Source organism: Eptatretus burgeri, chromosome 3, assembly GCF_056783735.1.
Source record: "Eptatretus burgeri isolate ZD-2024b chromosome 3, Ebu_testis_v1, whole genome shotgun sequence".
Classification (NCBI taxonomy): Eukaryota; Metazoa; Chordata; class Myxini; order Myxiniformes; family Myxinidae; genus Eptatretus; species Eptatretus burgeri.
Window position 1 is genome coordinate 52,749,006 of NC_140963.1, and position 17,115 is coordinate 52,766,120.

At 41.8% G+C, this 17,115-nt stretch overlaps 1 protein-coding gene across 1 annotated transcript; it reads right to left on the minus strand.

Annotated features, from left to right (window-relative positions):
- FABP2 (fatty acid binding protein 2) lies at positions 1 to 15,598 on the minus strand. The gene is made up of 5 exons (XM_085873347.1): positions 15,517 to 15,598; positions 4,143 to 4,215; positions 2,843 to 3,015; positions 1,996 to 2,103; positions 1 to 492 (listed from the first exon to the last, which is right to left on the minus strand). The coding sequence occupies exons 2-5, from the start codon at positions 4,207 to 4,209 to the stop codon at positions 442 to 444; spliced, it is 399 nt and encodes a 132-aa protein (XP_085729473.1). The 5' UTR covers positions 4,210 to 4,215; positions 15,517 to 15,598; the 3' UTR covers positions 1 to 441.
- Between the last annotated feature and the right edge of the window lie 1,517 nt (positions 15,599 to 17,115).

Consider the following 17,115-nt stretch of genomic DNA (forward strand, 5'->3'; position numbering starts at 1 on the left):
TTGTAGAGCAATTGTACTTTATTTCCTCGTGCAACGGTCACGGAAGAGTAAAAAGTACTTTATATGAAGAAAAACTGCGAGGAATGTAAATAGGAGGGAAATAAATGCACAGTCATGAGGGTAGAAGGGTAAGGAGGGTCAACAAAAATTCGGATGGCAGGTAAGAGACATTACTTTGTAGGTCTTGAAGCATTCTGTACATCTCCAAATGCAGGTTCATCCCTGATAGACTTAGAACCATTGTAGTGTATGCAGGGCAGGGATACTTGTAGAGTTGAAGAAAAGGTTACAATGTGTAAATTGGAGTGAGTAAGACAACGTGAAATATTTTTATTCCGTTTTCATCTTTATTACTCTCACTTTGTAAGAAGCACGACTTGAATCAGGGTTCTTGGTGGACATACAATCTTGAACTCGATGTGCTTCAAAACCAAAGCAAATTTATACCTTCTTGAAATGGCGCTTCGCAGTGACTCCTTCGTATGTCATTGTCTGTTGGGAAGACACGACATAAGCATGCACCATTGAAAGTAATCTTTTTGAACATTATTTATTGATTTTGACTTATTGAGCACATTCCTCAAAAATAGGACTGCACATCCTGAAGCTCACCTGCATCAGGAGCAACAGTCACTCAACCCCCCCCCCCCCCCCGTGGACCCCATTAGACCCTGATTTTTTTTTTTTTTAATGCCGTGAACAAACTTTGTTATAACATTGGTAATGAAGGTTGTGGTCAAGTTTCATTGAAATTGTGTGTGTAGTTTCAGAGAAAAGAGCAAATACCTATTTTGGGGGGCTCAAACCCCCTGCAGACCCTTCTAATGAGCACAGATTTTGATGTGGTCGATTTACTTTGATACATCACGGATGATGAAAGTTGTTATCAAGTTTCATCGAAAATTGTGTGTAGTTTCGGAGGAGAGGAAAGACCTATTTTGGGGGCTCAACCCCTCCCCTTGACCCCCATAGACCTCCATAATGAGCACAGATTTTGATGCGGTCAATACGCCTTTGTTCGGCATCAGATATGAAGCTTGTGGCCAAGTTTCATCAAAATCACCTGTTTGGTTCAAGCGATAGTGACTGAAGTGTTTATGGACTCACTGACTGACTCACTCACTCATTCACATATGGACACTGCTCAATCGCATTAGCTCACCTGACTAAAGTCCAGGTGAGCTAACAATTGAGAAATTGGGTGACAAGTCCATATACTGGAATTAATAAATTGTATGCAGTAAAACGTAAACATTTCAGTCTGCTCTGTAATGAAGTATGTTTAAGGAGGTTTGAGAGTACTGTACATCAGCCACCTAAGGATAATTTATTACCTCTGCCACTAAAGATGGACGGAGGTTATGTTTTCACCCCCGTCTGTCTGTCTGTCTGTCTGTCTCTGTCTGTGAGCATGATATCTCAAAAAGTTGGGGACGAATTATGACAAAACTAGGTTGATGAGTTGGGTAGGTGACAAGAACACGCCGATTAGATTTTGGTTCATGTTCATATCCAGATCCAGCCTATCAGTGGGATACAAAATGTAAACAGTTCATCCTGGCAGAGGTGTATGCTCTCCCGAGTGGTGTTCTCGTTGGCCATGTGTTCACTCGGGGAGAATTTGAGTCATCCACAACACAGTAGAATTGTTGACCTCATCATTGTCTAACACATACATCATTGCCTATTACATACATCATTGTCTAACACATACATCATTGCCTAACGCATACATCATTGCCTATTACATACATCATTGTCTAACACATACATCATTGTCTAACACATACATCATTGTCTAACACATACATCATTGCCTAACACTACATCATTGCCCAATTTACATTATTTTTCCTCCTCCAAAGCCCCAATTTTTTCTCCTTTCCTCCTCTTCCTAACATTCAAGTTCTACATGAAACTTTCGCCTCTCACATGCAAACGTGACATGCAAATGACCTTTTAGAGTGGAATTAAGGAAGTTAGGTGTCACATTACCTGTGTCATATTTCCTCCTTGTACTTCCCTTACAGTGACGATGTCTTTTTTGTTGTCCTTCCGTGTGAATCGTCCAATCAACTTTCCTTCTTGCAACTCCCAACAACCCTGCAGGTGGAGTGTGTGGAGATGTAAGGTTCCCTAATTTGATGCAACAGAGGTAGCGAGCGCACTTTTGAGCTGCCGGGTCTGAATTTGATTTCCGGACTGACTGTACAAACTGTTGGATTCGTGCTTCGTGGGCAGGACACCCATCCCTCTGATGGATGTTGAACTTGACATCCCATCTGCGAGCGTTTGGTGTTTGTTAAAGTTCCCATGGTGTCTTTGACAAAGACTAGGTGAGTTATCGCTGGTACCCTGAACAAATTACAAGTTCCTGCCCTAAAGTACATGGTGCAGTGCAACAGCCAATATAGCTCTATGGTAAGTACACTACTTCTTAACTACCTATCAGGTGGAAGTTATAACTACATGTTTAGGAATTATTCTTTTCATTCTCATGATTATGCAGTTACGAGTAGGGGGTACCCGGTGTTGCCTGGTCTATTTTTGAGGGCCTAAATCACTTCCCTACACCCACGAAGTAATGGGGTCCCTACACACTTCCCAACACCAATTATAGAGCGATTAGATAAATAAAAATCCCCCAAAATCCAACTTTTATTTTTAATTTGGTTTTTGCCTAAAACACTCCCTGGCACTCACTGATGAACCTCTGAAAGTGTGATAAAGATGCATTCAGCCATCTCTGAGAAAAATGGCAACACACACACACACACACACACACACACACACAGAAACAGGCAAACGGCTCTGTTATGCTATAGATTTATCATCATCTCACCTCCACCTCTGTCCCATCGGCTATAGTGGTCTGGAACATTTTCGCTAAAGTGAAAGGAATCTCCTTTGTGCGGAACGTGCTGGATTCCTTGACAGTGAAATTATCGCCGTCCTGTGTGATGCTGAGCGTGAGATTGTCATGTGCAGCTGCAGCTCGTTTCACCATGTTCATTCCTGCAAAGGGGGCAATAAGGCATCCTGTTTGGGTGGGGTTGAAAGGTTCTGACAAGACTTGCAGAGTACTGAGAGATATGGAATCATGGGAAGGGAATGTCGAGGGTTAAAAGAAGGTAGGAAAAAGGAATATAATTGGTGAGAATGCGAGTATCTTCAACTTCTTCTTTAGATTTTAATGGCGCTTTCAGATCCCCGTGGCTCTATATACGCCACGCACCAAAACTTGACACTGGTACCCAAGGAGCCATTAGGTTTCCCTCAAAATTATAAGGATTTCCAGCTCTTTTAGGAATCTTAGCACCGCTTTACAGAGTCAGGGATGCTTCTGGTTCAACACACTTATGGTTCCTGGCAAATCCGACACTTTGATCCCCTTCCCTCTAATATTCGGGGTAAGATGCCGTCTGCATCCCTCATAAAGTGGACATTTTAAAAACAGATGGATCAAAACTTTTAGCTTCCTGAAATGTTCACATAACCCCGTAGAGTGACAAGCTATTCTATGGATGTATGAATTTAGGCCACAGTGCTCAGTTGTTAACCAACAGAGAACTATCTGATCTCTCTGGACAAGCCAGCAGGGAAGCTTAACTGGAGGAATCGCATCTGGGTGCACCTTGTGACAAAATCTTCCCTTCGTGTTGGTGTCCCACTGAAATCGCCATTTTTTTCTCAATCAAGTCCTTGACTAGAGGAACAATTTATGATGGGCCAAGAGGGATACAGGTAACTATCAATTTTAAGGACTTGCTTCGCCGCTAGATCACAGGCCTCATTCCGAGAAGAGTATCATAAATAGAGCTTGTGTGTCTGTAGCTACGTCAGCAATATTCACTCATCGATTGGTCGTGACACTGACCAATTGGGTGTGCCCGTTTTTCCCTTCACTTGTCGATTCACTCTCCACTCTTTCCTGAACTAACATTGCAAATACCAAACAATTATCTGACAAAACAATAATAAACGTGCTTGTGCTGTCCTAGATCAAAAGTCCTATAACAAGAATAATTTCATCATTAACCATTCCATTAATCAAAGAACATCACAATAAAATGCAGCAAAATCTCATCTTCATAACATTATCTTTATCTGTCTCTTGGTGACATTGTTTGTGCAATACAAACCCATTTTCTCGAGGAGAGGCCCGTAATTTTCACTCTTCTCCACCTTCCATGATCCATTGAATGCCATGTCTCTCTAAACAAAGCAAATTGTAGATAATTGAGATACTTCGATGTGCAAGTTCATTACCGTCCCATATTGTCCCGTAAGTGCTGGTGGGTTAACATTTATGGTCCCTTATCATCTTAAACACCCTATAGAAATCGTGTTGTTTAACATTCATGATACGTAAATAGATGGCTGCTTGCAATAGATGTGGTGAACAATAATTCCCCTTTAGACAAAGTTTTTAAATTTCCTGATTAGCCGACAGCATGTATGGTTGCGTGCACAGAAAGGATAGTGTTGTAAGATACAGTGACATTAATGTGTCTTGCTGTCTGGTGGGCACAGATGGATGATGTGTGTAACTATAAGCTTGGCATATCATATATTATATATAGAACCCAGTACATTTCAGAAACTGTAATTTTGAAGAAAAACTACAATACCCCAATGAACACATTCGCTGACTTAAACTAGAACGGCACTCGCAGAGCGCATAGCCCCACCTCGCACGTTCATTCTGAACAAAAATACCATTGTTAACTGAACATGCTGCTATTATGGCCCATAAACCCATATTTCGACCGTGCACCCTATTACGTCACATCGATTCTTGGCGCGGGTTATAAACGTCATAAATTTAATTATTCGCTCACATCGGGTCATAGATCAGATATAAGAAGTTAAAGATTTTTTTTGGATAAAGATTTCAATTCAACCATTTATGGCTGGTATACCACTTCACTGATGATGTCATCGTTATCACCCTATATACCCCATGGGGAGTTGATGACGTGCAAAGTTTCAATTTTTTTTAGTTCAGCTGTTTCAGAGAAAATGATGTCCATAGTTTTTCCTTTAATCCAATATGGCTGTCATACCATGTGATCTATGACCTCAGAGTTAGCAATGCAGTACTGTAAAATATTCTCCATGGGGAGTCCCTCCTATGTTTAAAGGTCACCGGACAAGTGGTTGCAGAGAAAAACATTTTAAAAGTGAAAATATATGGATGCGGGCACACACACACACACGCACACGCACACGCACATCGACAGACGCAGACGGGCATTTCAATAGTCTCGCATCTCCTTTGGGGTGAGACTGATTATAGACATTTTAGACTACAGGTCCTGCCCATCATATCCCTTCAGAAAATGATTCTTCTGGCCCATGCCTTGGCAGAGGATGAAATATTGTTTAAAGTGTAGCTAGGCCTAATCCTAATCCTAAGGCCTAATCCTAAGGTGTATAGGCCTAATCATTATTATAACTTATCCCACTTTCAGAAGTTGCACGTGAGCTCACACTCACGCCCAAAGTTTGAGTGTAATTTTGGGTTACGTGAAAATTTTAGTTGCGCACTCCTGATTGATGCCAACACAAATGTGCACAATGGCATCAGCTGCATGTACTTACTGTCCACACTACGTGAAAGATGACTTCTTAAGTTGATAACAACAGATACTCCCATTGCAGTGATGACCATTCATCACACCATTCATTGATCCAGACGCGACAACCTCTGACTCTCCATTCAGATATCCTGAAGCCCGGCATCCCCAAATCTCTTGCCATCACGTGAAAAGCTCCAAGGGGGATCACAATGCGGTCCATGTAAACCGGTGTCTCCCTCTGGGAGAAAATGTAGTTTCAGGGATTCATGGGCCCAGGAGGGATAAATTAGTTTCAAATAATTAGAATAGAGGGGCAGGGGTTCCAAATTAGATCGACCATGAATGTATAGGAGGCCGTGAACGTGACGTCTGCTTATTTTGCCGGTGTCCAACCCTTTTCGCCAGTTTTCTTTTTTGCTGGGACCGACTCTTCTCTCTGGACGGGAACGTACCCTGCCAGCCCAAAGACAGTTGAAGCTCATTTCTCCCGATGTTCGGAGAAATCAAGATGAAGAGAAAAGGAAGCACTCAAAAGAACAGGTGAGATGCAGCCGATGACTGGCACACCGCTCGTGATGATCACTGCAGCTCGAGCAAAGACTCGCCACACAGTTTACAGTTTCAGAGAGGATCAAGGAGGTCATGACAATGCTTACGGACAAACTGGAAAGTAGTCGAATAAATGAAGAAGTTGAACACCCTGAAGATCTAATTCAAATGTCTTCCAGCATCATTTCATCCCTTAAAGTTTGCCTTGACCTGAAGACTGCTCACCAGAAGGGAGATGATGCATTCGTCACCTTTTTAAAGCACCGACTGCAGGGAATTCAGACTGAACTCAACTCCACATGAAGGAAAATGAAGATTAAATCATTCACTGATGCAGGGAACAAGGTGACGACAAAGGGAAAGGGTGAAGCAGTCAGTTTGAAAAGTGACCGGAAACTTCTTGCCAGACTTGTCATCATAGGCAGAACCTGCAAAATTGATGTGAAGAACATGCTGTCATATTGTTTGGGCCTACTTCGACTGGCTATGGCTGCACACGATGGATGCCTTGTAAAAACTAATAAGGCAAGGCTGCTGCTTTACTTTCAACTGGACCCTGAAACATTGCCAAAGGTTGAGACATCAAGCCTGAGTGTTTGGATTGTGGATGGGGATGGCCGTGCTGCAACAAATGGGCCCAAAGTACATGCCACAGAACATCGGTCAACTTGCTGACAATAATCTCCACCGATAGTTGAATTTTGCTTGCACTCGTGGTTCAACTGCAGGACACTGCTGTCGCCATCAAAAATGCAGAGTGCAAACGAAGAGCAGCGAGCGGCTCCAAGAAAATCAAGATTGAAAAGCCAGACGAACCAATCCCAAAACTGTGGAAAAAAGTTCCTGTCACATAGTTGCAACAAGGAGAAGTTGGTTAAATTCCTCTTCGAGATGTAGAGCAAGTGCGATGTTGGAAGACTGAAAGGTGTGACCGTAACAGTGGCTCATGGGGGACTCTGCCTTGCAATCATTCCGCAAGATGGAACGGTTTCTTGTAAAAGACATCTAAGAGCTGCACTGTTGTTCTTACATGCCAGCTACATTTCCAAATCTGAATGTGTTTCAATATCATGAGTCCGGACACGGATGTGTTTGTCATCGGCATCGCATTAACTTCAAGTCTTGGTGGCTCCCAGCTCTACTTGCACACTGGGAAATATGAGAATCTGCGGCCTATTCATCTCCAGGCTATTGTGCAACACCTTGGAGATGACATCACCAAGTCACTGGTCGGCCTTCACTGTGACTCTTCACTGTGACTGGATGTGACTGTCAGTTCATTTACAGTAAAGGGAAGACGAAGGCTATCATACTGATTATAATCGACAACCCAGCATTGTGTTTGGCATTTCAATCTCTGGGGGAATCGTTTACAATAACTGAATCCATGGTGTCAGACCTGGAAGTCTTTGTCTGCAAACACAATGGTCAGCAGGAATACTCAAACATAAATGATACGAGATGTGCGATGTTATCCTTGGCGACCACGGCAGAGAATGTTTTGTCACCACCTCGAGATGCCTTGCATAACCATATTCAGCGAGCCAATTTACTAGCGTAACTTAGAACAGCACCCAGATATTCCACCTGCTGTTGGACAGGGATGGAAGCTGATAAATGATGCAGATGCAATCAGCTCAAAAAGCATTCTTAATCCTTTCATCCTGTACATGCAAGAAGTGTAAGTGCAGAGAAGTAGAGGCAGATGACAAATGCTGTGTGTCTTTAAGCATTCCATGCACAGAACAATGCTCACGTCATACATGTAAGAATACAGATATACCAACGCCCACTGATGATGATGTAGACAGTGAGCCTGAGAACACAGGTGGAGGAGATGATGGGCTAGACGAGTTAAAGACGATGACTTTCAAGAGGTCATCTTTAACGTAGTGTGGACAGTAAGTAGATGCACTTACCAGCCTTAAAGCTGGTACCATTGTGCATGTTTGTATTGGCATCAATCAGGAGTGGGCAACCAAATTTTTCACGTAACCAAAAATGAAACGACAAATTTTCGGCGTGAAGTGTGGACCAACGTTCAACTTCTAAAAGTGGGACAAGTTCAAATCATGATTAAGCCTATTTGTGGGGCAACTTAGCATAACAATTGTGCATTTTGTGAAGAAAGCACCAAATTTGGCACTCCAGTAGCCTATTATATTATGAACAGATTTGGATATTTGGCCGTCTCAAAATTTTTGATGGCAGTGGAAAATGGCTACAAACAGCCATCAGTGGATGAATTTGAGATGGCCCAATATCCAACTCTGTTCATAATATGAACTCGTGTGCCAAATTTGGTGCTTTCTTCACAAAATGCACAATTGTTATGCTATATTTAGCTAAGTTGCCCCACTATATGTTAGCTTCACTTTCAACAATATTTCATCCTCTGCCAAGGAGTGGACCGCAATAATCAACGTCTGATGGCGAGGGCCTACAGTCTATTTCCCTTGCCTACCATGCTGGATTGACTATTCCCAAGAGGAAGACAATTGCAGACACTTTCACCACAAATGATTCTGTTAACTCCTATGAGCAATCCACCAGGAAGCACCTCTTGCACACAACTTACAGGTGGAGAATTCTCACACAAAGGTCTGTTTCACCTGTTTGGGGCTCAACTGCTTGGAGCGGGGTTTAAGGTAATTTGACCAGAAGTTTTTAGCTGACATAACCGGCTTGAGTCATGAAAGAATCATTAATGTTTGTAAAATCGGTGAGAACTATTAAAGTCTGTGTTGTTTGTTACCAGCTCCAGGATGTCCAGCACCTTCCTCAAGAGGTCCCTCGAGCATTGGCCGGAGCGCAACTGTGATTTCTGCCACGAGTTTTCTGCTATACTGTATTGGGTTCTGTGACTGGCTTCCTGTGATTCCACCCTAACCCTTCTCCCCTCTCCCCAAAAAATACATTTTGCAATTCCTCTGGATTGACTCTTAAAATTATAAGGAATCAAGGAAATTTGACGCAGGTGGAGGCCATTCAGCCCATCATGCCTGCACTACATCAATACCACACTAATTTATCAACACAAGACCAAAAAAAGAAAATGCAAAATGTTTTTTTCCCCTTATTTCCAGGGGAGGGGGCATGAGATTGGGTAAAAACACACAACATCAATCACACAACACCCCTTAACGAGACCCCCACCTCAGCTAAGTCGAGCTAGGCCCGGAATCAATCTAGGAGTCCTGCGCTGAACCCTCTCGATGGCAGCTTTGCCCTTCCGACAATCACACCCACGTCATCTCAGTGATTCCAACAACACATTAAAAAGCAGTGTGTTAACCAGACACTTGCACACCATCACCCATCAATGCTCAAACTACCTAAAAGTCTGGCCAACATCCCTATACCCCTCCATCTCCATAACTTCCAGGTACCTATCTCATTCTGATTTTAACTTATCTACTGTTTCTGCTGCCACTACCTTTCCAGGGAGACCATTCCATGCATTAACTACTCTGAGTAAAAGTTCCCTGCCTAACTACTGTCTTAACTCTTCTCTTCTTTACCCTCAAGTTATGGCCCCTGGTGCCATCACTGTGTACTCTGTTAAATAATTAATCTGCACTTATTTTATCTCTACCTTTCATTATCTTAAACATCTCTATCATATCTCCTCGTAACCGCCTCCTTTCTCGTGTATAAAGCCGTGTCTCCTTCAGCCGCTCCTCCGAGCTGAGCCTCGCTTGGCCCGGAATCAATCTAGTAGCCCTGCGCTGAACCACCTCTGTGGCAACTATGTCCTGCTGGAGAAAGTCACATCCCCGCCATGTCAGTGGTGATTCCAATAGTACATAAAAAACAAAAAAGGAATTTTTATGCACAGGAGGACATTCAGCCCATCATGCCTGTACCACACCAATACCAGATTGGTTTTAATAAATCCATCAATACACCTTCCCTTCATATGCAGCCTTTTGGCTGCTACACTGGTACTCACACTTCACTAACCTCAGAAGGATGATAGGTTGTCAACCCCCTGGTGTTAATTCAGCAGCCAACGGAGATTGAACTCAGGACCTTAGGATCCAAAGCCACCCCCCTAACCACTAAGCTAACACCAGGTTATGCATATGAATGGATTTTTGAAATTATCATTACATGTGGCAGAACCAAACTTGAAGTTTTGTCGTTTTAATCCCCAGGGTAATAACATACCTGGTTTATTCATCTATCTATAATTCCAGCAATGTGTGTGTGTGTGTGCGTGCGTGCGTGCGTGCCTGTGTGTGCGTGCGTGCGTGCGTGCGTGCGTGTGTGTGCGTGCGTGCGTGTGTGTGCGTGTGTGTGTGTGTGTGTGTGTATCTGTGACCGCTGTTTCTCGACAACCACTGGTCTGATCAAATTGAAACTTGCCAAATATATTGCTGGGGACCTGAGGATGTGCATTTTCAAGGTTTGATAATAATCGGACAAGTGGTTCCCAAGTTATGGCCATTTATTTACCAACCAATGACAGGACACGTCGCTGCGTAGGCATGGGCGATGGGGAAGGGAACCTCAGCCGCGGTCCCCATTTCGGGTTACAACGTATGGACTTCTGGATAATGATGACTTCGTGTATTCTAATAATTTCTCGATTACTTATGCGCATTTATAGATAAACACAATGGCCCAAGTTATGATCGTTTTCATATTAGACGGTGCATAAATTTGGGTAACATCAGAGTTAGCTGGTATGCACCGAAGCAGGAAGTAAAACAATTTTTGCACGTTTTTTTCTTCTCCTCTTTCCTCTTCGTTTTAATATCAGACGGTGCATAAATTTGGGTAACATCAGAGTGAGCTGGTATGCTCCGAACCAGGAAGTTTTTTTTTTTTTTTTTGCACGAACGTTTTGTTTTTTTTTCTCTTCTCTTTGTGTTTTTCCTTGCGAAAAGGCAAAATACGTTGGCGCAAATTGAATAATTGGCCATTAAAACTAATAATTTATCAAAACGTTGGCAGATCCAGCAGCCTCTGCATTCTTGCCCTGGATGAGGAAACAAAGAAGAAGCGCCGTTTCCTCAGCGATGTTGTTTATGAAGAGGTGCTCACGAGATAAAGGTGTGTACAATATACATGGAGACAATTTTTATTATTATTTATAAGTGCCGTTTCCTCAGCAATGTTGTTTATGAAGAGGTGCTAATGAGATAAAGGTGTGTACAATGTACATGGAGACAATTTTTATTATTATTTATAAGTGCCGTTCCCTCAGCAATGTTGTTTATGAAGAGGTGCTAATGAGATAAAGGTGTGTACAATGTACATGGAGACAATTTTTATTATTATTTATAAGCGCCGTTTCCTCAGCAATGTTGTTTATGAAGAGGTGCTAACCTGATAAAGGTGTGTACAATGTACATGGAGACAATTTTTATTATTATTTATAAGTGCCGTTCCCTCAGCAATGTTGTTTATGAAGAGGTGCTCACGAGATAAAGGTGTGTACAATGTACATGGAGACAATTTTTATTATTATTTATAAGCGCCGTTTCCTCAGCAATGTTGTTTATGAAGAGGTGCTAACCTGATAAAGGTGTGTACAATGTACATGGAGACAATTTTTATTATTACTTATAAGCGCCGTTTCCTCAGCAATGTTGCTTATGAAGAGGTGCTAATGAGATAAAGGTGTGTACAATGTACATGGAGACAATTTTTATTATTATTTATAAGTGCCGTTTCCTCAGCAATGTTGTTTATGAAGAGGTGCTAACCTGATAAAGGTGTGTACAATGTACATGGAGACAATTTTTATTATTATTTATAAGCGCCGTTTCCTCAGCAATGTTGCTTATGAAGAGGTGCTAATGAGATAAAGGTGTGTACAATGTACATGGAGACAATTTTTATTATTATTTATAAGTGCCGTTTCCTCAGCAATGTTGTTTATGAAGAGGTGCTAATGAGATAAAGGTGTGTACAATGTACATGGAGACAATTTTTATTATTATTTATAAGTGCCGTTTCCTCAGCAATGTTGTTTATGAAGAGGTGCTAATGAGATAAAGGTGTGTACAATGTACATGGAGACAATTTTTATTATTACTTATTTATTGAAGAAAAATTGTTCCGAAAATAATTTATCAAAAAAAAGTGCACAACTTTTTTTTTTGTTTCCAAGTGTCAAAATGCTGTGGCCTTTGGAAGTGTTAAGGAATTCAGCTCCACTCAACATGCTTGCCAACGAAATACATCTCAATTTGGTGGTAGAAACGATTCACAACGACGGGTTTCCTTACTCATTGTTCTGCAGTCTGCATTCAACCCCTTCATTTGTCATCTCATTGACCTCATTTCATATATCTATAATTCCAGCAGTGTGTGTGTGTGTGTGTGTGTGTGTGTGTGTGTGTGTGTGTGTGTGTGTGTGTGTGTGTGTGTGTGTGTGTGTGTGTGTGTGTGTGTGTGTGTGTGCCGTTTACGAGAGTGAAGGAACGGCCTGTATGGTTGTTGTTTCTAGCACACGGTTTGAAAGTTTGTTTGTTTTTGTTTGCACGTACGGGCATGCACTAGTAAAATATAAAGAAACGACAAGATGTATCATGTTACGAGCTGAAGTGCCCATCTACAAAAAGCACTTAAATATTGTTCTTCTCAATCAGATCCTTTCACCATGTTCTGTGATCGTTGCATTATTTGTTTAGTTTCAAATTAAATCATTGTGTGTGCACATATGTATCTCTTTACATTTTTCGAGCTTCAGTTTCCCATGCACTTCTCAGTTAGAACACACACCACAAGGGGGGTGCAGCTATTTTGGAGAGTCACATACATCCAATAGCTGGATTATGGTAAAAGATTACAAAGGAAAACGACTGGAGTTGGTCTGCATCGGTGTGTGCTGGCAAGTTGTCCTCGAGGTACGTAGATTCGCCTCCAACCTGTCCAGCCTGGGTTTGAACCCTGACCCAGCTTCCAGCTATAAACTGCCATCCTGGACTCCTGATGTTTCACAGGCAGGGTGATTCATCAGTATGTGCTGTCCCTCGGGTGTGACGTTAAACTGGGCGTCCTGTCTCCCGGCATTAGTTGGTGGACGTCAAAGATCCCACCGTGTCCTTTACAAACAGCAGATGAGCTATCACCAGCACCCTGAACAAATTACAAATTCCTGCCTGGACTAACTGTCAGAGTGGTGACCTGTCCAGGATTGTAACCCCAGACATATAAAGTACTTTGCCAGCACTGACCCTCTCTCTGTCGACCATGGTTCGTGATCATGTATATATATATATATATATATATATATATATATATATATATATATATATATATATATATATATATATATATATATATATATATATATATATACTGTATATCTGATCACATGCAGTATGTGGATGAAAGAGAGAGGCTCACTGTGATGTCAGGGATGGACGGAGTCATGGGGATATCAGAGATCACAGGTCCAGAAAAAAGGGCAGATATACATTAAAAGAGGCAGAACAAGAGCAGGTGTCAAAGGTGAGAAGCACAAAGAAACAAAAAAATCCTTTTGTGTTTCTGAAAAAGAAAATTCTGATAAAAAGAACAAAATTAATTTTTAAAAAAGGACTAACTTTGTGTGGTGTTTGTACGCTGGCGTGTTACGTAACTCATACATTCCAATATGTAACTAGTGCATTATGAGTAGACGTAATTTCCAACTCACCATATTTAAGAGACATACGTTCCAAATCCTACATCATTAATAGACGTTGGCCTACTCAGTTCCAATACTGTGTATTTAATCGACAAACTCACATTTCAACAGTACGCAATTAATATACATATTCACGTTCCAATAGTACATCATTAGTAGACGTAATCACATTCACATAGTGCGTAATTAATAGACACTCACTTTCTGTGCAGACAGACAGACAGACAAGCGTTCATCGACCGGTCATTGTGAAATAATTCGCTGTGACATTGTCCTTTGGACCTCAAAAACAATGAGTTTCTAGCTTTTTGATTGGTGAACCAATTCAGGTACTCGATATGCAAATTTTGTTCAAATTTCAAGCCAATCGGATGAAAATTGACGATTTTGTGACTTTGACCTTTGACCTTTTGCCCTCAAACAATATGCGCCAGATAACCGATATGCAAACCGTGTTCGAATTTCAAGTCAATCGGATGACATTTGATGATTTTATGCGATATTGACCTTTAGCCCTTTCACCTTTTGACCTCCAAAACAATAGACTTCAGCTTTTGATTGGTGAACCAATCCAGTAACCCAACATAATATGCAAATTCCGTTCAAGTTAATCAGATGAAAATTTCCAGTTTTTCCCTCCTGAGTGTTCCCTCTGTATCCATCTTGTCCACCCCCATGCATCCTCTCCTGCCCCCTATTCCTTCCCACACCCATTGTTTGTCTTGTTGTGTCCTGATCCGTTCAGTGTACTCGTACTAGCTCTTTCATGGGCCTCGACTATGGATATAAAAACTAGTTGGGCCAAAAACCTCCCTCAACCAACCCTTCAAGAAGGTGGGAATAATTGTAGTCGTTAAACAGGTAGAAGAGACAAAGGTAAGAGAAAAATAAGTGAATGGAATGAAAAGACAAAGAGGTGGACACCGAGGAAATGGAAGACAAACGAAGTTCACTTTCAAGGATCTTATCATTGGAGGTTTAATTTTAAAACCGTTTTTTTATTTCCTTTTAAGTTAACTTGTTTTATTTGTTTTCATTGCCTCTCCCTCCATTCCTGATGTCATCCTGATCCCCCTCCCTTCCATCCCCATTTATAAAACTATCATATTCCTTCTTTCTATCCTCAGTTCTCTCACTTGGTTTGAGGAAGGGGTCATGCCCGAAACGTCGCTTCATCTCTTTTCACCAAGGCGGTTTGCAAACCTATCTCACCATTCCGTTGAGAAAACTAGTTGTATTTCATAATTTTTACTTAGTTAAAAAAAAAAATTCAAACAACAAAAAAGTTTTAAAAAACATGAACCTTTGATGTTTTTTTTTAATGATATGGCTTTTTTAATCTTGTTAGGCGATGAACTTGGTGATCACCTTTTGTGTGAAGAAATAAAAATGTCCAACATGAAGGAATGTGGTATAAAATGAAAACCTCAACTGATTCATCAAACTTTTACAACATGTTAATAAATAAACTCATGTTTCTCCTACCCTCCTACCCTCCGTACCACCCACTCAGACCCTCCGTACCACCCCAAACCCACCCACTCAGACCCTCCTTACCACCCCAAACCCACCCACTCAGACCCTCCGTACCACCCCAAATCCACCCACTCAGACCCTCCGTACCACCTCACCCTAAGCTGACCCGAGACCTTCCCCTGACTCCACAACCCACACCATAACCCCACAGATAGTGAAGTCTGCATTGCAATGGGGTTTTCCGCGCTGCGCCAAAACACTTACCGGTGATTGTTCCTTATGGCTAGAATGAGGGGCAGGGTGCACGAAAAGCTAGTTATATATTCCTATCAGGGGGAGGGACTGCCAGAGAAACTTTAACATGGGAGCGATTTGGTTGGAGGGAGGATATTGCCTCCTTAAAATGTTATCAAGGGTTAAGTCACTTCATCCCAGGAGGGAAAGTGACGTTCAGAAAGGAAACTCCCTTTGGGTACTCAGTGTCGACGAGTTTGCTGGAGTTTTGGTTCCTTGGTCTTTACAAAGATCCTTTGGTATCAAACCCTTGGCACGGTATCCCGGCAAAACTCAACCTCATGTGTGGTTGTGACCACTCCTCCTGGTCTATAACAACCCCCGAGGCTCCATGAGGTGCTTTGCTGTGAATTGCCGAAGGGAGATCCAAGGATCTCTCTTTGTCAATACACATGTGAAAATTGTCCTTGGTTTTTATTTTATCATTATTTTCCTTTTACAACAAGTTTTGTATTGTGCTCAGTGTTACAATTTGTACAATGAGAGAAAATTAAATATTAGAGAAATATCTGAGGCAGGACGCTTATTTGTGGGATGTTTATTGAAGTGTGCAGAGCAAGCAAGGAGCACAATTGGTTAAAGTTGAGGTCACGTGTCAACTGTAATGTCATTGTTATGTCGATAATCGAAGTGAATCAGAGACAATCACATTGTCCACAATGTATGGCCATTGTTGTATTCAAGTGACATGTCATGTCATGTATCGTAATTCACCACACCTTTTTAGGTAGCACGAGCATGGTATGCACAACGATGAGTACTCACTGGAGCACAGTGACCTCCAAAGGGATAAGATAAACTTGTTCTTGTGGAACTTAATATCCATTGAGACAATCTTTCTTCTCTTGGCAGTTCGCAACTTCGTTCAACGTTCTTTTTGATTGTATCCAGACAATAAATCGGTGACACGTGACATTGAAACCGTTGAGTAAAGGAATTAAAGTAAAATAATTTCCAAATGTAGGATGTAAATTAAAAAAAAAAAATGACCGTTTTTACAGCCATTTTTCCCAGCTGTGCAGGGGTTGGGCTTTTTCTTGAGGCAATGTTTTATGGCCGGATGCCCTTCCTGACGCCAACCCTGGTCGCCTCTTACGACACACAGGGATATGGTACACCTATTCTAACCGGGGCATACACCGGGACCAGTAAACTGGTACTCGTTTCGACGACCTCGGAAGGATGACAGGCTGAGTCAACCCCCTGGTGTTAATTCAGCAGCCAACGGGGCTTGAACTCAGGACCCTGGGATCCCAAGCCACCACCCTAACCACTAAGCCAACACCAGGCTTCAAATGTAGGATGTAAATTGAAAATAAATAAAGAGAAATGTCTTCAAATTATCAAAAAAAATTCTCAAACACCCCCTGATAGTCTCAAGGAGAGATGGCAACACCATGCTATCGGTTAGTTTGAAGGATAAAAGGAGCTTTGGGAGTAACTGCTGAGACCGACCTATCCGGGTTTGGGTTTTTCCCGACATCTTACATCTTTGGTCCTTTCACCCTTCTTTCTCCCTTTTCACATTTCTCTTTTTAATTTTTTGTTGCTGTAAGGTTCACTTGGCTG